This window comes from Uranotaenia lowii, chromosome 1 (genome assembly GCF_029784155.1).
Source record: "Uranotaenia lowii strain MFRU-FL chromosome 1, ASM2978415v1, whole genome shotgun sequence".
NCBI classification, from domain to species: Eukaryota; Metazoa; Arthropoda; class Insecta; order Diptera; family Culicidae; genus Uranotaenia; species Uranotaenia lowii.
Window position 1 is genome coordinate 16450490 of NC_073691.1, and position 25000 is coordinate 16475489.

At 36.3% G+C, this 25000-nt stretch overlaps 1 protein-coding gene across 1 annotated transcript; it reads right to left on the minus strand.

Annotated features, from left to right (window-relative positions):
• Window positions 1–8591: 8591 nt before the first annotated feature.
• Window positions 8592–18380, minus strand: LOC129755900 (microsomal glutathione S-transferase 1-like). Its single transcript, XM_055752602.1, has 3 exons — window positions 18144–18380; window positions 9085–9170; window positions 8592–9019 (listed from the first exon to the last, which is right to left on the minus strand). Exons 1-3 carry the CDS (start codon window positions 18267–18269, stop codon window positions 8776–8778), a joined length of 456 nt encoding a protein of 151 aa, XP_055608577.1. The 5' UTR covers window positions 18270–18380; the 3' UTR covers window positions 8592–8775.
• Between the last annotated feature and the right edge of the window lie 6620 nt (window positions 18381–25000).

Genomic DNA, 25000 nt, shown 5'->3' on the forward strand with positions numbered 1-25000 from the left:
TCTAAAAGATTTGTCAATTCATTCGTGTTGAGGTTTCTGTTGTTTCTTTCATGTAGTTGACCGTTATCCAAAACTATGATTAGGTAAAATTTCGATATCAATCCCAAGAGCAGGTGGCAAAACAAAACGATCACCATGACTTGGCAAAATCTGAGCTCAGCTCGGAAAACAGATAGACAACAAATTGTTCCATTTTCATTAGACAGATGATGCAAAATGCTGTTAACGATTGATGGTTCAAAACTTAGTTGAAAGACGCTGGTTCTTTTTTCTAAACTTGACAGAAATCATGAAAGTTGAAAATTTTAGCAAATTAAACTTATTTAACTTCACCATGAATATTATTACTTGATGAAATAAGTTTAAAGATGTTAAAATCATCCAAAATCGGTATTTTATACATGAAATAACCATATTTACAATCCTCGAAAACAAATCCGCCAAATAAACTTTTCAAAGCTGCATATCAGTTCATCACTAAAATCCGTAGGAATAAATATCAAAAATTCTCCGGAAAGGTTGATATTATGAAATAAAATAAAATAAAGTTTATAACGAAATTGAACTGCAAATTTTATTAACAGATAACATCAACAACAACAAATCCTTCCGAAATAAAAGGAAATAAATGAAAAATGATCTTGATTTTTCAAGATATTATAAATGAAAACTAAAGAAACCATAAATTATAAGAAACTAATCAAAAGTTCAAATATTGTTCAAAATGATCTTGAAGAGTAAGAATTTTCAAACTCATCATACTTAATACTCATCATAAACTTCTTGGTTAAAAAAAAGTAAAGTAAAAAAAATCAAGATTTGTTTTTTTTTTAAATGAAAATGATCAAACATCTTTAAAAATTCTCCAATTAAAGCTGTCAAAAGTTTTGAATAAAAATCAACTTTCTGGGACTTTATCGTTTTTCTGAAAAAAGGCCCAAAAAATCCTTGAAAGTCGATTTTTGAGCAAAAAATTGTTTTTGCGAAATTAAATGATAAAATTTTGGTTTTTCCGAGTTCCTTTAATTCCCCCTTACGTGATTTTTGTAATCCTAAAACGAATTTTTGACTAAAAAAAAATGTTTCTAGATAACACCAGATTTGTATGCAGCTTAAAATCTTTTAGCATTAAAAGAAAAAAAAACCGTTTCCCATTGGTACCCCCTTCTGGAGATAGGGTAAGGGTATAGACACTAGAATTTCAGATAGTCTGGCAAAGAGGATGACGGGAGCCAATCGAGCAAACTTTCTGGAAAATTGAAGAACCATGGTAGGAGTATGGTGATTCGGAAAAAAATAAAGAAAATTCAACACATTTCAATATCATTTTTTTGTTTCCTAAACTGACGATTGAGTTTGTTTTCAAAATTAAAAAAAAAAGCTAGAGAATGAGTCTAGTTATTGGGTTAAATGTAATTATGATTATTCTTCTTGTGTCATCCTTATAAACGTATTTGGCAAGTATTTTTGCTCGGATGAAATGACAATCAGGCATGTGCACTGCAGGAACGGTTGACATTAAACTTCTTATTTAGTTTTTTGTCTACTTCCACATTAACGTATTTCAATAGCGCCGATGAGGTCTAGTGGATAGCCTGGCGCGAGTCAGGTTTTGGTATGCCAGACGTACTGGGATTCCCGGTATCGCAAGAAAACTTTTGGGTTCAAATCCCATAAGTGGCCGACAGGTAAGATGTGTTTTCTCTTATAACTGACTATATAATAAGGATGTTCAATCAGTTGCCAGCTTGCCAGGTATATACACGAGTGCGGAATACCTGTCGTAGATTCACCGTTCAGTTGCGAACCGTCAACGTGATTAGACGTGTTGTACGCTATTAGCAGGTTTTCCATTCGATTAGTCAAAAGTGTTTTGTATATTATTGGCGCAGAGGGCTGAATTGAAAGAGCAACTGTTCTTTTCAGAACGGTTGATTCAGTGCTTCTAGTTTTATAGTGTGAAAAGTAAAATAATCCAGTGACAGTTCTGCGAGATTTGTCACCACCGCTCCATCTTATGATGGATTCAAATCCTCCTTGGGGAGATCAAACCGGACCACCGGGTTCATCCAACAGAAGGACGGTTCCTGTTTGGATGGACCCCAAAGGGTTACATGGAGAGATCCAGTTCCTGGTTCTCAAGCCAAATCCCGACGCCAAGTTACCCAATCCATTCGCTAAAACGATCGATCAAGCCGTGGGAAAAATTGATGGAGCCAACCCTATCGATGGCGGAAGCTCCTATATTCTGAAAGTGCGGAACCCAAATCAAGAAAACAGTCTGAAGAAGCTATCAAAGCTTATTGATGATACCCCCGTTACCGTCACCGATCATCCATCACTCAACCTTTGCCAGTGCGTCGTTACCTGCCGAGATGTCTCTGGTATCACAATATTCAGGAATATTTGTGCGACCAAGGTGTAACGAAGGTTTATCGCTTTGTTCGCAAAATAAATGAGAAGGAAGAACCGACCAACACCATGGTGCTGACCATAAAAGGTTCCGTTCCCCCGACCCACATCTTTTTTGGATACATCCGCGCCTCAATTCGTCCTTACTACCCTCGCCCGCTTATGTGCCTGAAATGCGGCATATTTGGGCATACCAAGCTGCGCTGTCAACATTACACTGTTTGCCTCATTTGCGGAGAATCCGGGGTCCACAAAGAGTGTTCCAAACCACCGCGATGCATCAACTGTGATGGTCCCCATGCTGCAACCAACCGAATCTGTCCCAAACAGAAGGAAGAGCAGGAAATAGTTCATATCCGTGTGGATATGGGAATTTCCCAAGCCGCTGCCGTGAAAGAATATCGATCCCGATATGCATCGTCCCAAAACCCCATCAGCAAGATCTAGCAACGACTTGAATCCTCTCGCAGCCAGAAGCCATTAGACGACAAAGACGCTATCATCAAGCAACTACAAGCCCAAATTACCAAATCAACCAGCAAGATCCCGAAATTGGTGGGAAAACAAGAATCAAGCTCCGAAGTCGATTCAGACAGCACGATGGTCAGTGTATCCAGCCAATCATCAGTCCTATCAACACCGAAACGTAACTGCAACGGCGAATCATATGGTGATCAATCCCCAACCGAAAACGCATCGACAACTGGACCCAAAAAGAAACGAGTGTCCCAACCCAATCTCCGAAAAAGTACAACAACAGGTAACCACCCTCCGGCTAACTCCACCTAACAAATCCGGTAAGTCAAACCAGCCTTTCTACAATAATGGACACAATAAATAATTCCAACCCGATGATGACACTAAACCGCCACCCCCCTCCCCCCCTACCCATCACCTACTTTTAAAAAACCACTCAACTTTGCAATTCAATGGGATACCAGAGGTCTACAAGTAAGACTCTCAGAAATCCAAAGCATTCTGTCTCAATTCTCTCCATCAGTCTTCGCCATCCAAGATATCCCAACAAATACCACCCCACCCCAAAATTTATTCAAAAACTATCATCTTCACAATGTTTCTGACTCAATCACAAAACAAGGTGCCGGAATTGCGATCAAAAATAACTAATAAAATAAATGTTCATAACACTAGTCAAGGATTCCTACCTTGAAGAGCTTGTTTTCTCCCACAATCTAACCATACTTAACAACACCTTACCGACCCGAATGGGCCCAGTTACTGGTAATATGTCTGCCCTTGACGTGACAATTGTCTTTCTGGAACTCTGTACCAAGTTCAATTGGCAAGTCCTGGATGATTCATTTGGTAGTGATCATTTTCCATTGTTAAAAAAAGCTGAACACTCCACCCCTGAAAAACCCCTGAAAATTGAATCCTCATCATCCTGATCTGGCTAAGTGTCTTCATAAATTCGCTGTTGATTTGAATTGTCGGGAGCCAAGTTGTTGGGGAATTCCGGGGGGCCAACCAACTACTCTTATCCCAATCGTAGGATAAACAACTGACGTCGTTCAGGTACTGGGAAAGTGGAAGGAGCTTCAAACTATCCTTGACCTGCAAAGCAATTGGTCTCATTCGGCGACTTCTGAGTTGGGAAAACACATTTTCAAGAGGATCCTGAATCACTCTTCCACCTAGGAAGAAATCAAAGCCTTGATTGCGTAAAAAATTCTCCTGCAGTCTTATCATGCTGTTTGTAGCCATCCCGTTGGTTCCAACCTTGCAGTTTTGAATAATGTACTGGAACGTGTTTAGGGAAGAAATGGCTTTTGAATAGGCATCTGCATTCTTAAGACTGAACGCAAGCTGAGATGAACGAGACGTCAGGTATGTTAATCACGAAGCAATCTGGTCAATAAAAAATGCAGTCATCAACAGATCTTTTTGACGGTCGACAGATCGAGAAATTGACGTCTTCCATTTTGAGTCCGCATGCCATGCGAAGATCGCAATCCCTTTCGAACAAAACAAGATGTCGCAAATGTCTTATATCGGCTACCGACTATGAAAGACCAAATACTGCAACTGTTTGTTCGTCAACTTGTATCACAAGGTTTGCGACCCAGCCTTGGATCATACGCTTGAACACGTGGATCGTATCCGGTATGATTTCAAGTTGGCATGAATCAACGGGATGCTGAATCGGACGATTAACGAGCACTTTCTCACGCGTATGGAGTACTCCTACATCATTCCAAAAACGTTTGTTGTTGCCTGAAGCAATTGAAAATCATCTATTAAAAATAAGATTCTGACTTTAATTACATTGAAATGGAAAACTAAAATTAAAAAGATATTACTTCCTTGAAAACTGTTGCTGAAAACACGCGCAGTCCAGCAGATTCTGATCTGCAGATGATTCGGAAGATGACTTCTTTAAGGCACCCAAGTTAAATCGAATCTCCCGAAAAGAAATGCAACAACCTGTTTCCATCTTCTTCGGAGACCGGCCAACATGAACACCATGACATGATTGGGTAAACCAAAATGTTCAGGAAGCATGTTTTTTTCGATAAACTTTTTCAGGTTGTTACAAAAGTTTAATCCAGGTTGAATGGCCATCTCGTAGAAAAACAGGATACAATTTTTATCGGCATACTTTGTGGGAAAGTATCTGGTAAACTTCTTCGAGTACACCACTATCAAAATGAATTGATTGCAATCGATTCCTCGGCGCTCTTTCACTTTCCTTCGATAATGCTCGAGTCCGATCATTTTCTCAATCTTTTCAAGTTACCACTCATCAATCGGAATTGATCCGATCCTACCTTTGGGGTGATGTTTTTAAGCTTTCTTTTCAAGTTAAGCGTTTCATCCTGGCGCTCCTGATGAGTTCTGTGAGAAATAAATTAACGAAAAAATTTAAGTAAATACTTTGCGCAAAAAAGGGTTAAAACCGCGAAGAAATTGAACATATATTTCGTCTTAGACTTACAAAATCTATGAAAACATACTTTTCTTAAGTGAAAATTTCCGAGGAATTAATAAGACATCCTTTCAGATGCCGCACAAGCTCAGCAACGGAGATATAACTCTTTTTGATTCTCCTATATTTTTCAAATATTTTTTGAAAAAATCATGATTGGATTTCAAAATTTTGAACTGATGAAGACCGATTTTGTGTGCTTTTTTTTTTTTCAAGGAATAGAATGAAGACTGTTTGAACCACCACACGCTTCGAAAAAAGGGGATATGATTGTTTTATTCGAAGTGCATGTGTCTCAATAAATCTTCATTCGATTTTACGAAAAAAATTTGGTTCAAAATGATCAAGTCCTAATATTATTTTTTTTCTGCCTATTGCAGAGTCTGGGTTAAATCCGGACACACTTCAATTTGTAATCCACTAATTGTTGGTTAAAATATTAAAAATAATTAAATTTAATAATTTCAATAGAATTATCACTGAATGCCATCAGATGCATCACAGTTGTAGTTTTTTAATGTTAAAAGTAAATTTTAAACATCATCAGCTATTCTAAAGAAAAGTGACTACAATCTTTTAATTTTTTGGTCCCGAAGAAAAAACACTACTTGCTGAAAATCACGTTTGGGTTGGTGGCAAAGATTTTAAGTACATCACATAGAGAGACATTGGTGTCATGAGCAGAGCATAAATTTTTCAAACATCATAGTTGACGTGGTTGCTGATTTTCCTTCACCATCACGTTTCATCTAATTTGACTACTAGTCATGCTTCAAGTGACTGGAAAAGCTTGAATATCGTCATGGATTTCTGTTCACGTGACGCATGTTATTGAAAGCATTTGTGTATGATTCGAAAAATTTCGAATATGGATTGCTTGTTGGGCAATTAGCCAGTGTCGAAAAGAAATAAAATTCGGGTTTAAATAATACTATCAATTGCGGACTTCAAATATAGGAATTTTTATATAGGTAGTTTTGAAAGGCAAATTTTTTTCCGCGAAGTCGGTATTGTCATTCTAGTCCCTGGGAAATTCTCTTTGGTCATGATAGTTGATGTTACCTTCGATTATGTCCCGGTCCCGAACTATCCTGGACTGATCTCCAAAAACGAAAACGATGTTCGTTGTTTTCGGATTTTGTTTCAGCCACGACCAATGACAAACTTGTGCTCTTCGACGTCGTCTTAGGATGTTTTTTTTATCTAAAAAATATTCCGTCACAGTCAAAAAGACGACGATGGACTGAAGGCGACTATGATTATTTCGACGCTTTATTTGACTGAAGATTGAGGCGAGATTGTTTGCTTGGTTACTCATTTGAAGGCGTCTATTATGAATGCGACTGCTTTAACTTTTTCACAGTCAAGGTTTTATGACTGATGACGGTGAAGTTTTTACGCTCTGGTCATGAGGATATAAGTGCTGCACTTATACCCCTTTGCCTCCAAACAAAATATGGCTTCCAGCCAAGGATAATTGCTTCCAGTTAGTAGGGTTTTTTTCACAGAGACCAAAACATTAGAAAATAGTTGAATAAAATTATGATTTAAATACCATATGATGTTTGGCGGTAAAGGATTCGTTCTAGATGCTTATCTCAGTTTTTTTTCAATTTTGTGTCTTAGCTCCAAGGACCTCATTTGGTCTCGTTCAGACGAGGGATGCGCCACTACAACGCGTTTAATTCACCTCCTTGACCCCATTGTATCGTCGAAATCGCCCATTTTTCCTTGAAAGTCGGGTGGCACTTTCGTTCCGGATTCGTAGTACACATTCTGCTATAGTACCATCCTTCCATCCAAGAATTTATCTTACTTTTATCAGCCGGCCATACCGGGCTGATCTAAAGAGTCCATCCCGGAACCTCATTGTACGTATTTGCAACACTCCGTTGGATGTTTTCCAATACATGAATAGCCTTTAAAAAGTGCATGCAAACAGCTGGCAGAATCGATTAAGATCAGAAAACGAACATTGCTGTTCAACATTGCTGTTGCTAACGATAAAGGCACAAGTAGTTTTGCAGGTAATCTCCTAAAAGAAGAAATTTTCAAATAATTAACGTAAAGGCACATTTGCTCAGATTTTAGGTAAAGCTTGATAGAAAGTAATTACCAGCAGAACACATCCTTCGATACGTCACCTTTCATCCTCAACTTTCAGAATCGAAAACAAATGCTTAATGTAAAGCCAACGCAGGCTACTTCGGTATAATACCTACTACACAACAAAATGTGATATTCCACTAAAAGACAGTTTTCATTTCCACCTCCTGAGATGGGCTTATTCACCACAAATAAAAAGCGCCTGCATGTATGCAGCTATAGAGTACAGCTGATATACAATATTTCTAAGCTACAGTCTTCACCAATGCTAAATAGCTACAGACATAAGATTGTAGATTTTTATTATATTTTTTTTTCGGCGATTCCAAATCTTAGAAAATGAGAGATTAACGGATTGAGACGAAAACATGCAGTGAAAAAACGCGTACGCCGCGTAGTACCCGTCAGTTCGTCACTTTTTGCGCATCATCCAACCGTCTGTATTGGCACATAACGTTGATGGCCGGAGTTTAGCGGCTTTTGTTAGTTTTACAGAATGATTGATCTTCTCGACAGTAAAACCGGTTTTCGATTTCGGTATTATCGGTATAATAACTCCCAAACATGAATGTTAACCATCTTGTAATTTTAAGAATTTGCATTGATGGAATAACTAAGTGCATTTAGAATTTTTTTTTTTTCAGATTTCAATAATTCGATTCCTACCTGCTTCCGGATTCGGTTCAGCACCGTAAGCGGACTCATGAGAATCATCTTTAACACCAGGATAGCACACCAGAAAGCGTAGGTCCGGAAGAGCTCCGGGTCCAGTTTGTCCAAAATGGTCACCATTTCCATTTTCTAAATCGATCCCCAGGCACTGAAGTTAAATAGACAGGAAAAACGACGAGATATTCACGTGCTAACCGAAAACAACGAGCTCCAAACCTAAACTGAGCTACTTACACATGTGTTGAGTTTGGCTTAAGTCATCGGCTAAGATCATTAATAGCTCATTTAGGTTCACTGCAGCGTTTGAATGTATAAGCAAAGAGAGCGATAGGTACGCAAGCAATGAGAAGTCAGTTTTTTCGGTATTTGGCAATGCGTGCATAACTGTTAAGGGACTTATTGAATAAGTACACATTAGTAGAGTTTGGAGCAGTTAAGAAACTTTTAGAAACAGGCATACCTACATTTTCTCCTTACTTAAAAACGTTAAAGATTTTACCTGGCATCGCGAATTTTCTTACATTTGAATTTTGATACATCATTACAGTACCCATCACTGTATCATTACAACCCGCTTTTTAATTTTTTTTTTATTGTTCTTTACTTCAATCCCCCTTACAAAAATATCCTTTCAACGCTTACAAATAGTACGCCACACACTGCAGGCCCATGTAGATGGTGATACCCATCGTTAGGGCAAAGCTCAGGAATCGAGCCGGCTGCGGGATCACGACCACGGCGTAGACCAACGAATGGAGGATCCGACCCAGAGCTGCCGCCCTTATTAGATTTGCAGCAAAAGCCACACTCGGTCCGGTCAGCAGGTACAGGAAGCTGACCAGGAAGTAGGGCAAGATGTTTTCCAAATCGTTTCGGTGGGCTCTGTTTGAAAAATTTTTCATTCAATATTTTGCCATGGAAGTTTTCAATTAAATTATCTTACTCACCGACGAACACGTTCTACATCTGGGTCGTTGAAGACAGGTTGCAACTTCCGGCTCACGGTGGCGGCGTCTTCAGGATTGGCAAAAACCTATCGCAGAGAAATGCAAAAATATTACACTTTTATCAATCATATCATTGTGAATCTACAACTAAAAACTGACACAGGTCCCTCCCGATTTTGACATGGTTCTGCATGGTTTTTTTTTTTCAAACGATAAATTTTCTTCTGGGCCCAATAACAACTGAGCAAATTCTGGTGGCTCTAGAATTAGAATTGGGCTGTAGCACAAAATTTAAAGTTTGTATGGAAATAAATGTGGATTTTGTTGAAAAATTTATTTTGATTTTTTCACATCTTTTCAAATGGCACCCCTGAACTGCATGTTGGGTAGTAGCCAGAATACGTTGGAAACTATCTGGCGCCTTTTCCCATATGCAGCAATATTTTCGTGTTATTGGTTGGATCGATTGGTAAACCGGGTTCTATGGCCGAAAATTGTTTCTGATAAGCTGCAAACCCCTCCCACCACGGCAAAGGTGGCTCCCATATAGCAAATCGACGCAGAATCTTTAAACAAATAATGTGAGTTTTTCTCTTTCTATTCGTAAATATCCATGTGTATCAAATTTGATAAAAAAAAACTTGAAAAACTATCGAACTGTATCATATTCTGTGTCGAATTGCTATACGAGCCCCCGTTTACAGTCGTGGGAGGAGTCTTTTTTTTTTCTTGGTGTTGCTGGAATAAAAATATAGGGTTAAATGTACCTAAGACAACGGCTTAAGGACGCTGTTTTCATTAATTCAATAGAATTGCCTTCCATGTTGATTTGAAACTGATATTTATTCAATGAACTATATTTCTAATACTGTTTTATGAAACTGTGTAGGAAATAGATCAATCCATTACGTACTTCTGAGTCAATTTATGATTTATTTTTCTCATTTAAGTTCCTCCATTGTCGTACCAGGTCCCTAATTCCGTCGTACAAGGAGACCGGAATTGTCTCAATTTATTCCACCCTCTTCAGAAATACATTTAAAATTTTGCGGTTGCGGTTCATGCAATTGGCATCAGTTTACATCGAACGGATCAACCGCGCAGGATAACAGCAGAAGTTCTCTCGGGTAACCAGACGCAATAAGCTATGAAAATAGGATAGCTTTATTGTAAACAGGTCTACCATTGCTTGGCTAATGCAGCTGCAGGCAGCAAAGTATTCTACCTTCTATTGAATTCTACTGAAATTGTCTCAAACTATTCCTCCCTCATGAGGGATAGATTTGAAATTTTGCGGTTGCGGTTCATACAAATGCGATTATTTACTTCGCACGGATCAACCGTGCAGGATAACTGCAAAGTTCGAATGAGATCTAAGTCGCAATAAAATGGACTTGCCAAGAAATCCCAAGGTAGCATTTTTGTATCTAGGTACCATTGTTTGGCTAAGACAATTGCAGGCAGCACAATATTAGACCTCACAAATTGAATCCACCCTGCAAATGTATTTTGTACCAACACACTCTCCAACGGACTGGGCTGCCATGATCCAGGATTTGTCTGTAAAATAAGATTTTATAACATTCATACAGACATTTTTCACAAATTACATGGCACAAATTCACACAGTAACTGCATATATTTAAAGAACATCAACATTTTTAATAGAACTATATGTTTTTCTACGCAATGAGACTGAATAGTAAGACATTTGAGGAGAGGCAGAATCACACTTGCGTTTTGTCAACATGTGTATTCTAATGCATGTGGGAACCCTGGCGCAGGATATCGACACAAAGCAACGCCGCGTTGATGCGTGTAATGCGCATTAGACTGGTTCAGCTCATCTATTCGAGTTTTTTTTGCGAGCGATAAAAGTTTTTGCAAAAATGTTTTTTTTTCGGAAATTGACGCTTCGTTATTCTAACATTTTGTTGTTTGGGTTCAAATTTTTGGGAAATGACGTAGAGTAATTCAACTGAAATTAAACTTTTCGACTTTTTTCATTCAAATTGTAATATGTCAAAAACGACAAAACATCTTTTGTTGAAAATTCACTGAGAATTTATAAAAATGCAGTAAACATGAGTCAAGTATTAAAACTTATATGGTAGAAATCATTGGTTTGATTTTGTTTAATTTTGAACGACTATATATACATAAAATCAGATCTACAGATTTTTTATCCAAACTTGTATTGAGATCAAAACCAGAGAATCATGAACTCTAATTTCAAAGTTTAAATGATCCATTCATCCAAATTCTCTTGTCATTTTGACCTTCAGCGGGAATTTTTTTCATCGTTTTTCCATGCATCGTAAAGATTCAATAAAAATCGATATTTTCGGTCCAGGAATTGAAATTTTTTCCTCGAGTTGATTCCCATTTAGAGAATTTCAGAAAACTGGAAAAATTTTAGTTTTCAAGGATCTCTCAGTTTGAATGCTAGAAGTTTAAAAAGTCTAATTTTCAAATAATTGATGTATCTCATGTTTCAAACACTTGAGAAAGGTTTAGTGTCATCAGATAATAGAACCAAAAAAAATCAAATCTTAAAATATGAAATAATTTTGAAGAAACAATGTGAAAGTTGGAGCTATTCTTGTGTGCACCCGAAACGTCTATTTAATTATGCACGATACTGTTAGTAAATAATTTGTAAAACACCAATCACTTAGCTATAAAATCCATCAATTCTTTGTTCATTTGAAACCATGCATTTTAAGCAATGCTGAATACGTTCAAGTAATTTATTAATATAAATGGACTTTTTGCACTTATCTACCAGCGTATCAAGTTCCTAGTTTCAAAATAAACAAAATTACTGTATTTCGTTGTGATTACTTGGAAATCCATTATGTGTTTAGCAAAAAATAGTAAAAATGAACCGGTCTAATTCCAATTCTTGCAAAACGGTTTCCTATTCCTGTCGCAAAATTAAGACGAATTATGGGGCCCGAGCGATTCGATTTCAATCGAATATTGACAAATTTATATAGTTCAGATTAGTTTGAAATCATTTTTCTAATTTTATTTCAACACTTTTCTGTCGAATTTTATGATTTTGATCGTTATATGCATTGACAGGAAGCGATAAAACAAAGAAACACGTTGGGGGGATCACTAAGTTCGTTTTTCAATATGGCGGAGTGCAATAATAATTCAAATCGCTTCGCGATTTCAATATCAAATAAATTAACAAATAGCTTTAAAAGTGACAAGTTTGTGATAGAAAATAAATTCACAAGCTTAAGTTTATCATGTGAAGTAGCCTATTAAAGTGGAAAGTGATTTCTCGGCTCTAAAACATGCATTCATGAATTGCGACGAATCAGAGGGATACGACGGAGGAGGGTACACCTACCCTATGTGTACCAAATTAGTTTCATGTTTTGCGTCGATTTTATATAGGAGACCTCCCCCCTCCCCACTTTTCGAGGGGGAGGGGTTTGCAACTTATCAGAAACAATTTCCAGCCTAAAAACCCGTGTTAACAAACTTTCACGACAATCGATCCAACCAATTGCAATGACACGAATATATTTCTGCATATGGGAAAAGGCGCCAGCTAGTTTCCAACGTATAATGGCCACTATACCCAACATGCAGTGCAGGGGTGCCATTTGAAAAAATGAGAAATCAAATTAAATTATTAAATTTTGAAATCGTCATAACTTTTGATTAAAGCATTATAGAGGTTCTCGATTTTCGGCAAAGTTGTTCTTTGAATCTTCATCCAAAAGAAGCAGTCTGAAAAATTTGGGTTTGATGCAACATTACGCCTGTAGGATATTATGAACAAAAAAGTCCCTTTTCCATACTAATTTCTATACAAACATTGGATTTTTGCTACATCTCATTTCAATTCCTAGAGTCACCAAAATTTGCAAACTTGTTTTAGGGCTACCTAGGGGTAGCCTAGGACTTAGGGGTTGAATAACGTGAGAGCGTTTAAATCCCAGAGAAAAAAGCAAAAAACATTTCTCCATTAGATCCAGACAGAAATCATATTTATAACAAAAAATGTTAGTTTTTATTTCCTTCCATGTTTTTTTGATGTAACAACAATAACAAAATTTATGACATGAAGTATTCGAATATGACAAACAATATCAAAATTGAAAACAAGTTTAAGGCAAAAATTAAAAAAATATCGACGTAAAACGACAATCATTAGCAAATACCTATATGACACTAAGTCAAAAAAAAATATAGGAAAAAAATATAATGACAAAAAATAAAAACAGATATAAAAAGGAGCCAAAAATTAACTAAACCATGAAAAACAAGGTAAATTATACTGGGATCAGCTTAAGCAGTAGATAGTCTATAATCCCTAATTGATTTTCTACACAATTTGCTGGATAATTCAACTGTCCACGATTTTTAGCAAAACTTAACGACCCTTTATTGAGGATTTTCACAAATGTGAAATTAAAAAAAAAAAAATTTTATATATTTTTTTAGATTTTTGACTTTCAAACGATTACATATCCTAAAATCTCTGATAGATATAAGTTATTAACATTTAAAATTTACCAGAATATTCGAGATCTTCTATAATGCCTATAATGATTCAAAGATTTTACAGACGAGCTTTTACAATTCTTGACATTATTGAGGGGTTTTGACGGCTAGACAAAAATTCAACTTTTTAACTAATTTCAGCGAATAATAAAAACAAAAAAAAAATCTAAAATCGGAAACAATAAGTTATCAACATTTTTGGAAGTTTTCAAATCCTTCAAAATATTGTTTACTAACTTACTGTCTCCGATTTTTTGTTGTATTATTTACTTTTTTTGAATTCGGCATAATAACCCTCATCTCAAATAACTCATGGTGTCCAAAGTACAAATAAATCGTGAGGGAGGAGGGGAGGAGAATATATTGTAGAATGTTTACATTGTAACTTTCTTCACTCATCCCAAAACTACATTCTGTCTGCGATAGAAAAGATCATAAAGAAAATACCATTGTTTCCGTGCTCTTTTTAATTTGCTACAGTGATGCCAGTTATTTTTACGACTAGTTCTAGATAATTTATATTGTTAATTTTAAAATTTTCTTTGAAATTTACCATCTTTGCCCAAATTTTTGATTAAAAATTATTTTAATCAAAATTTCTGAAGAGTTACTATTTATTTTTGAAGGAATCATAACACATCAAAGCTCGAAAATGTAAAATTTGAAATTCTTGGGAAAAAATATTGAATATTTTACTCGTATTTTTTTTTCGCAAATCTTGAAAAAAAAAATGTTTTTTGTAGACCACCGATCGATTTTTTTGGATAGTGTGTTGGATAGGGGAGAGTACCCTCAATCTCAACCCTCGGCATTTCATAGATGCCGATTTTTCTTTTTGGAGATTCAAAAAAAATAAAGCCACCGTGAATAGAATGAATCGAAGATTTGAAACGGGTTATGATGTTTCGCAGGGTTTAAAAAGATGTTTGAAGAATTTTACTTTTTTGAAGCAGTTTAGCGATTCTTGCCAATTTTTCAGGAGTCTTTTAAAAAATTTAGAGTTTTTTTTAACTGTGGAGACATTTTAGAGTTTAAAATAATTTCGCACAATTTAGATACGTTTGGCTAATTTTGAAATTGTTGATCATCGTTCTTCTGTTTTGACGCATTTTTATGAAACACTACGATTTGGATGATTTTGAACGTTTGCTGCAAGTTGGTTTACTTATTTTGGACGATGTTCGAGATATTTATAGACTATTTTAAACGACGGTTTCCCATAAATCATCAACTTTTTTTTACCGATTTTTGATTTTATTCAACTTTATCAACTTCATAAGACGATTCCAGGCTTTACTTTGTTTAATCTACGTGGAAATCCTTGGTATCAAATTAAGTTTAGGTTATCTTTTGGATTTTTTTTTTGCAATTTGTGACATTCTGGCGCCTTTTAAACAACTTAAACCCTTTGCATCATTTTACCCGATTTATGAAAATAAAATTATTTTAAGACGGATAACACAACTGAACCGGTTTGAAGCCGAAAGTTGTTAATAATTTTTCTAAAATGTTATTCAGTTTCAGTACTATTTTACAAATTTCTACCAAACAATGTTCATTGAGAAAGAGAAGGAGGACGTTTATGATTGATTGACACCAAAATTGCTAATTTACGATTGTATACCGATTGGCATAAAGTCATTTGGCATGGAGGCGATTGGCATAATGCTGTTCGACATAAAAGTTGTTTGGCATAAAGTCGTTTAGCATAATGGACGTTTAGCAAAATGATCATTTTGCTTAGGAGTCGTTTCTCAGAAAATAAAATGCATTCACTTTTGGCTTTTAAAGCATGCCACTGCCATGTTTGAAACTAAATGAATAAATACGGAATACGATTGATTTTATAATAAATTTTGGGTAAACCTAGAAACACAAGACCTTCCTAGAGCTTTGAATCAAACTAGAAAGACGGGGTCGTTTTAAAATCATGACTCAAAACTACGAGAATGCCTCCTCACCATGAGCGTTCGAACTAAAATGATGTATGTACTTAGGTTTCGCGTTGCGGGCCGAGCTAGAGGATTGTCTCAGCTTGGGGTAATCCTGGAAACAGAGGACTTTCCTAGACTTTTAAACCAAACGGCTATTTGTCAAATGACTTAATGCCAATCGGCGTAGGACCTTATTTACAGATAACTTGCTGCTTTTCAAAAAACTGTTTTATTTTTATTTGATTTTGAAATTTTCAATTTTTCTGAAAACTTTAACAAAAATAACTTTGGTTAAATGCCAAAAAACTTTAGTTTTTGTTTGTGAATATTATCTCTTTCATTGAAAATTGGATTTCGTGCAATGCTTTGCAGTCGCAGTAATCCGTACAAAGGCATGTAGAACTCCGACAGATTTTACACTGATTTGACAGGTCGCACGAATGTGCAAGTTCGCACAAATGTCGCAGTCATGAGTGCGCAGTCCAATTTAGTGCGCTGCGATTAATACAATAAGCAAATTTTACCACGCTTCGAGAGGCGATCTAGTAGTCAACGCTATACAAGAAGGACGTGTTTGACAGAGGCTCTGAAAATTTCAACAGTTTTTAGGAACAATCGTGTGAGTGTAGAGAAAAAATATGACCCAATTCCTAAAACGGGGAAGCAGCAGAAATGTTTTCCCAAACTGCTTTGTGGACCTAGGATACCAAGAGATGGAAATGGAAATGGATGGAACCTGCCTGGAAGAATTTGGTGTGATCGATCCTTGATTATTCTTATCAGTAAGGTTCCCGATTCCTGACTCGGACGGTTTCCCTCCCGGAATGCTTTTCATTAGAAAAGCTGATACTATCAGCCTGATAGCACAAAGCTAAGTATTCTTTTTTTTTTGTTTAATTTTTAGTCTTTGAGTAAGGTTACAATCTTATAAGTTACAATTTTCACATTGTGATACAGTTTTAGCTTTTAGTAGAAATGGAAAACTTTCACTTAATTTTCATCGGGTTGAGTTAATCGTTTAGTGATGTTTTGGAATATCGACCTTAGGTATTGTAATATTTATTAATTCCAGTTACATACATATATTCTAGCGTGAGCTTTCATTACGTTGAATGAAACAAAATAAAAAAACAGTTTCATTACAAAACTTTTTTGGTAATACAATAGTAAGAAAAATAAGTTTTGACAAAACTGGAAAGGATTAATCTGATACATACATTTTTATGTTTAGATTAAATTTAATATGTCGATGGTTTAAGAAAAGAAAAACAGTCACCATTGTTTCTTTAACAGATTTTTTAACACAGATATAATTTTTTTCCAATTTGATTTTTCCAAAATGGAAGTTTATTATGCATTTTCAAACTTTTCAGTGTCGTTAAGAAATAACAGGAGCTTAGTGCAATAGAAATTGGGTTTTAACATCATTACACTAGTCAAAAGTGTATCCTGCTCATATCATTTTCTCCCAAACCTCCAACCTTAAATTATTTTGCTAGGATGCAGAGGTAACCTCGGTCCTTAAGCACGAAATTGATCTTTCATTTTCTACCTTTTTCAATCTATCCATTGACTGCTAGGACGTGGCCAGCGCCGTTATTGATGTTCAAAGAGAGAGCATCTGTTTTGTGCATCGAGGGTGAGCTGCTAATCCCAAGCACCATTCTTTTGACCTTTGAACAAAACTGATGGCCTCGGTCAATCACGGAGTAGCAACCATTGGCGATGTGGAATTCGTTTTACTGAGCCACGCCTGCGACAATGGAGTTCGAAATGCATCAAAAGTAATGTGGAGGCAATAATGGAATTACCTAATGATAAATAAATTCAAGATGAAGTATTTCGGGTTCCATAGTTCAAAGGTGGATGTGAGTAGTCAATCAAGCTAAGCTAGCGAATAAGCAAATTTTACCACGCTTCCTCGTGATAAATTAATTTTTGTTAGTATTAAATTATACAACACTTTATAATATCTTTTTAAAATGGTTGTGGATTTTATAAAAAAAATAATCCGTATTAGGATGATTCTCAACGATTTGTTTAGAACTTTTAAGCTTTCGAATTTCATGATTCTCATGAACTTAATGATTTAGCACTTTCCACAATTGAAAAACTTTTATCAATAATTTAGAAAACTTTTAAAAAACTCGAATTTTTAATTGATACTTGAAATCTATGAACAATTTGAGATAATTCTGAATTATATTACAAAACTTATTTGCAAATGACACAAATATGTTAAAACGACTATAATTTAAAAAAAATAAAATCAAAGTAAAAAAATTAATAAAATATGATCTTCCGCATACTTAAAAATCCCTATTCTGAATATTGAATCCTGAATCTGGATATATATTTGAAATTATTTCTATTTCCAAATAGGAATTCTGAAAATTGTGAAACTATCACTTTCAGATACAGAGTAAAAACTCTGCACTACCCAAAATCGCCTGCAATCTTATGCAATCAATTCACAGAATCTTTACCTAGGAATTAGTAACAGTGCTTACATTCGATTGTCGATTTCATCTGAACCGAATATCGTTTTCATAAACTGAATAAATACTTCATATTTAAAACAACTTGGCACTAACTTACCTTCTTCCGGATTCGAGTGAGCGATGTGAGCGCACTCATGAGCAGCATCTTCAGCACCAGAACCACGCTCCAGAAGGCGTAGGTCCGGAACAGCTCCGGGTCCAATTTGTCCAGAATGGTCACCATTTTTCAAGTCACTAAGCGAATATTTCGACAGTGAAACAAAGTTGAAACTAGTTGACTAGACAAATGCGCGCCCCCCCGAATGCAATCGACTCCAAGCCCAAACTGTGGGTTAGATTTCGGCTTAGGTTGGGCTCAGCTCGGAGAAACCGCTCAGGTGGAACGCTAGGAAAAGTCGATTGTTATTTTTCGTCTCCAGGGAAAAACAGAAATTTAGTTAAAAAAATCCATGTACCGTAATAAACAAAATTGAAGTTTTTTTTCAAATTTTGGTATAAGTGTCGAAAATCGAAATTAATTACCCATTTGTTAGGAAAGATGGTTTATAGAATCACACTGAAAAGTGAATTGATAGGAGAAAGCGTAGCTTTTCGACATCTACAGGTTATCGTGGCTTGCGTAAGCCCGCAAACCAAACACAGAAAAGTGGATGGAAGAATTCGTAAAACAAAGCTCAAGGAAAGTCTGTCGGTTATCGCATTTGGATTTTGAGATACGCCTGACTTTGATCACATTTGTTTTCGTTCATTTTAGATTGTAGAAAAGCTATAAAATTGCTTGATTGACACCACATCGCACCAAAAGGTTGTAGAACTCTCCATATCACGAAGCCTAAATTTCCTCTTTCAGAATCATATAAATTATTTGACTAGCTGACAACACGTGTAGAATAATTCACAACGTTGATTACCCTCTTATTACACACAACAAGAGAACCTGAGATTATATCTGTCAAATGGCGGTACCTACCTACTCTAAACTAGTTTTGTAGCTTGTCGACAACAGGAAAGCACAATTAATAATTACCTACAACCCTGCTGTTAATTAAGGAGCTCCATGAAGGTGATACATATTGATCGTAAGCCAAATTAATTTTTTAAAATTTATTTGTAAAATGAGCTCAACCTAATCGACATTTAGACATTTTCAACAAAATTTCCACAACCACACTAAAAGTTTTGAAAAAAAAAATAGAACTTAAGTTAGCACTGCCTGAGAGCCAGCGGGAGCCTACAGGAAGTACAGAATCGTCTTGGCGGCCATGTAGAAGCTGGCCCCGTACGGAACGGCCCAGCCGATGGCCCGGGCAGGTTGGGGGATGACCACCACCGCATACACGATGGTGTGCATGATCCGGCAAGCTGCGACCACCTTGAATATGGTGGTGGCGACGAAGGCATCCGGGCCGGTTAGGATGTAGAAGAACGCTAGCACGAAGTAGGGCAGGATGTTCTCCAAATCGTTCAGGTGGGCACTGTAAAGTGGAAGGAAAAATATTTGTCGTTAGAAAACGATTTTTTTCTAATAAATTATAAATTGGATTTTTAATATAAAACTGGAAAACTGGGTTTTCCAAATTAAAATTGACCAAAACAAATTTAAAATTATAATCTGTTATTGAAAACTTCTGTATTAATTTGTTTGTTTTGTGTGTGTTTGGACTTCATCAAATATTAACAAAATGTTCGATTAAAAAAACATCTTTTGAAGGGTCCAAAAATTTTTAACAAAATGTTCTTCTCTGAACTCAAAAATCAAAATTCTTAATCAAATTTCGATCAACGTCTAAAGTGAATCAAAAGTAACAACCTCGACTCAGAACCAGAATTAAGGCCAAAACCTCGCTATCTTATTCCAGGGCCACAATTCTTCTACAGTTTTTCAAAAATGTTCTCACTTGTTGATAGATATTCAAAGACTGTACTCGAAAATTGCTATCAAAAGTTATTCGCAAAAGAAGTTGGTGAATGAAATTTGAGTACAGTCCTCAGTCCCGAATATCGAATTTTCAATAAGATTAGACTCACTAAGGCTGCCAGATTGCCCGGATTTTGCCCGAATGTGCCCCTCGGTAAAACATATCAACTTAATTTTGAAATATTGAAAAACTAGAGTAAAATACCTACACAATGAATCTAATGAATTTGCGGCCTGGAGAACGCCAACAAAGTACAGCTTAAATTTTCCCGAAACGGGCATTTTGCGAACAGCTTTGGAGGGTTAAGAATGCAGAATTCAGATTCGGAATTAAAGTTCAAAATTGCTTATGAAAACACACAAAAAATTTATATTTAATCTTCAATTTTAAGAAAATTCAGCTGGAAATATATTTTATCAATTTGTTGTTAAACATTATTTATATTATAGATACTTCAAAACCAAAGATCTAATTTATAATCTGAGTATATCGAGTTTTCAAAAGTTGAAAATAAATCTGATTTGAACTCCAAACTTATTCTATTACTTTTATTCCTGTATATTTGATACATTTTCATCCAAGTTTTTCTTTCAAATGAAGCCTTCAAAATCCCTTATTACATGGAAACTTTTAGGACTTATTTCCGAAAGAACATAATGATTATAAATTAATAACTATAAATATAAAAAAAAACTAGAAACCGAATGATAAGATAATCTTAGTATAACTTTTTGTTTACTATTCTTTATGTATGAATTTTTCAAGCAAATATGTTATAGGGAAAATTTGTCATCAAACCCTCCCCTCTCATGAAGATATCCTTGCTACAGCCCTGACTAAGGGTAGTCTTACTTTTAAGCTAGCGGACAGAGAAAATGCCTGTAAGCCAGCGGCCGGGGAACTTGTTTAATCATTACCCCATATATTTAGTCCTGTATAAGTTGATATCATCCCATAATGAAAAGCAAAAAATTTTAATCACTTTTTTTAGCATCGACATTGTTTTGAATTTGCAGAGAAAAAAAAACTAGAATCTGTTTTTCATGTTCATAAATTTGTTTTTGAAGGATATTTCGCGGTATTGCAAAAGATTGTGGATGGACCTCGTTGCAAAACTTGATTTCGACATCACTCGCCGTTATTATTCAACGAGGCTTGTACGATTCGTGCAGAAAAATCTTATTTTTTAATGAATTGAATTTATTATAAAAAATTATAAAAAATTATAAAAATCCTCAAAATAGTTTAATAAAATTTAAAAACAAATATAAATATAGAAGATTGCAAATTCCAATAATAACTTTAAATTTTTGTGAAATGCTGTGCTAAATGCATCTGAATTATGGTAGAAAAATGTATTAAGAAATGATTAAAAAAATTCAAAATTTGATTGAAAAAGACGCGTGTTTAACGAAAATGGAAATCATAGTTCTTAAGTCAACGAGCTCTGATTTCAATGAACCCCATTTTTTATTTTCATAGTTTTAAGTCTCACGAGTTTCCTGGCACGAGTTTGACTGTTGAAGCCTCAAGAGTCGAGCCTCAAGAGACGAGCCGTTTCAAATAAAGTAATTAGAAAAAAGGCTCACGACATAAATTGATGTACCTATTCGTCTCGTTCCTACCAGATTCGTAGCGAACACCTGTTCTGCAGGACAGTCGTCCGGCATTCTCGTTACATGTCCTACCCAGCGTATCCGACCAGCCTTCACCATCTTCTGGATACTGGGTTCGCCGTAGAGTCGCGCGAGCTCGTGGTTCATCATTCGACTCCACACTCCGTTATCCTGCGCGCCGCCAAAGATGGTTCTTAACACTCGTCGCTCGAATACTCCGAGTGTACGCAGGTCCTCGTCGAGCAATATCCACGTCTCGTGTCCGTAGAGGATAAGGAGCGTCGTGTATAGGTTACACTTTGTGCGAAGTCTAAGTCTTCTCAACCGCAGCTGCTTTAGGAATCTACTTCGTCTTGGACGTATTAAATACCAACCCAATCCTTTATGCACCGCGTTAAGTTTGCGGTAGATCTCTTCCAACGCCTCACATGATCTGCCGACTACGTAAATGTCGTCGGCAAAGCAGATAAGTTGACTGGATCCGTTGAAAATCGTACCCCGAAATGCGCCCACTGCTTGTCAAATAACACCTTCTAACGCCACATTGAACATCATGCAGGATAAACAATCGCCTTGCCGAAGACTCGTGCGCGATTCGAAAGAAGTCGACAGTTCTCCCGAAATCCGCACACAGCTCTGCGTTTCATCTATCATCGCCTTGATTAGTGTGGTCAGCTTCCCGGAGAAGTCGATCAATAGATGGTGCGTAGGTTTTTGGTGTTCACGACATTTTTAAGGATTTGCCGCAATGTGAATATCTGGTCGGTCGTAGACCGTCCCTCCATGATGTCTTCCCACGAATCTTTTTGCTTGTGGCGTTAGGCGACAGACTAAGATTCGGGATGGCACTTTGTAGGCGACATGAGGACAGTGATCGCTCGGTAGTTCTCACAGTCCAATTTGTCGCCCTTTTTGTAGATGGGGCATATTACCCCTTCCTTGCACTCCTCTGGTAGCTGTTCTGTGTTCCAGATCCGGACCATCAACCGGTGTAGGCAATCGGCCAACTTGTCCGGGCCCATTTGATGAGTTCAGCTGCTATTTACAATAAATTCTAATAAAATCTAAACTCTTGAAATGGCTTGAATCATACCTAACGAATCGCCAACAAATAACACATTTCAATGGAAAGAAATTGCTCCCTATTCTTAACACTCGTCGCTCGAAGACCCCGAGTGTACGCAGGTCCTCCTCGAGCTATATCCATGTGCTGTAGCTATATACCGTGCCCGTAGAGAACAATCGGTCTTAGAGCGTCGTGTACAGGTTACACTTCGTGCGAGGGCTAAGTCTTCTCGACCGCAGTTGCTTGTGGAATCCATTGTAGGCACGACTTCCACTAATCATTCGCCGCCGGATCTCACGGCTGGTGTCATTGTCTGCGGTCACCAGTCAGCCAAGGTAGGATAAAATTTTCGACGATATTACGTCTTGGACGTTTTTATCATAAACCCAATTTGTCCTGCTTCACATTTCAGTTTGCGGTAGATTGTAAAATTTGTTTAAAAAACGCGTAGAAATTGAAATATAAAATTGGAAAAAAAATATAATTTAACAACATTTGATCAAAATTATCCGTCCCTTAAATGTGTATATTTACGCTTAGTTGATGCTTTCAATTTTTTTTTATGAGAAGATCCACTTTGACCAATTTTTCTAGATCTATTGTGAAATAAACGAATTTATTATTTGTCTGACCACGCCATACTGTCATCATTGATGGAGATGCTTGTTGTAGTCGAAATCGAGACATTATTCCAGTTTGGGATGGTATTTCTTAAGAACCCCACCACCTTACTGGCTTTCATCTTCCAAATATCATCGGGCATTAAGATTCGCTTACCAAGAACTTTCAGTCGATGTGTCCTTCGATATCCACAGTCGCACATTAAGTGATCTGGAGTTTCTACTTTAGTTTTACAAAACCGGTACATCTCATTACTGAGTTTGCTTGTGGTGCGCTGCTGAGTTTGCTAAGTGGTAGTTGCATGGACAGTGCCCTGTGAAAAGGTCTGTTACTATTTTAAGATCACTTTTCGATAGACTTAAAAGTTCACAAGTTTTTTTTAGAATCGAGCTGTATGAATATTTTAGAATGCCTAGCACCGATTTAAATTTTATTCTTGAGTTCTCCTATTTTTTTTAATTCACTTGTAAGAGCACAAGTAGATACTCCATTAAAAGGTTCAGGGCCAGTCATGCGCCTTTCAGATATTTGTGCGAGTGCTTCCGCTTTTTCATTTCCTTCTATACCACAGTGGCCTGGAATCCAGAAAAAAATCACTTGATTTTGTTATGATAATTGATTCAAAACATTAATATAATCCTATAGGGGAAAGTCGGGTAAGACGGACACCCTAAGGTAGAATCGCAATAGAAAATCTCATATTGCTTTTTTCATCGCTGTTTTCATGCAGATGGGTAGTTTATATTGTTTGCTAACGCATTTACCATTGGCATCAGTATACACAGCAAGAAAAATTCGTGTAATTTTAGATTAAAAACGATGCACGAAAACGGAACACCGTTTATGATCTAAAATTACATCATCTTTACATCGAGGCGTGTAAATTTAGACCAAAAACGATGCACGAAAAGAGAACAGCATATTGTCGTGTAAAAATACACAGTGATGTAAAATTTTGGATTTTTTTTCGGAATATTACAATTTTTTATGAAATATTGGGATATTATGAATCGTTTGAGGAGAAAAATACTTTATAGTTTACTATTTTATTTGAAAACAAACATGAATAGTAAAGAAAAAAAGTACACCCACCATCAAGAGCACCGCCAGGCTGGGGCACTGTTGAATAGGAAGATGTCCGTTCTGCTGATGTTCTAATCGATCAGCGTCACTGGGGGACCAAAGGGAATTCCGTTCCGGACTGTCATTCCGGTCCGGATCCATAATGCCTCGCTTCAAATGCCTCGGATTGTTCAGGCAAATTCCTCTCCTGGGAATCCAATTCCGGATCCCTGCCACTTCAAAATCTGCCGTCGCTGTAATCGAGAAAAAAATATTGAATCAAAATAACATCATTCTTTTGTTTTTAATTTGAAAACCTACCACTTTTACCATAGAGATTATGGAGCTTCGGCTTAGAATGAAGACACTCGGTTTCCGAAAAATGACTCGACTGACGAATGGCACAAACAAATAGTTTCAGTCATTAATAAATAAAACAGATATAATTTTACACTGCTTGTGATATAAATTTCATTGGCCGCTTTAGTTTTACATCATGGAATTTAAAATTATACCAAAACAATTTATTTTTATTCGCTATTGGAGAAAAGACTAAAATTACATCAAAAAGAGTGGGAAATTACATCTTTTTTTAATTATACTTGTGAAAAAATAGATCACTCGTGTTTTAGATTCCGTATACTTTTAGAATTTTTTTGCTGTGTGCAGT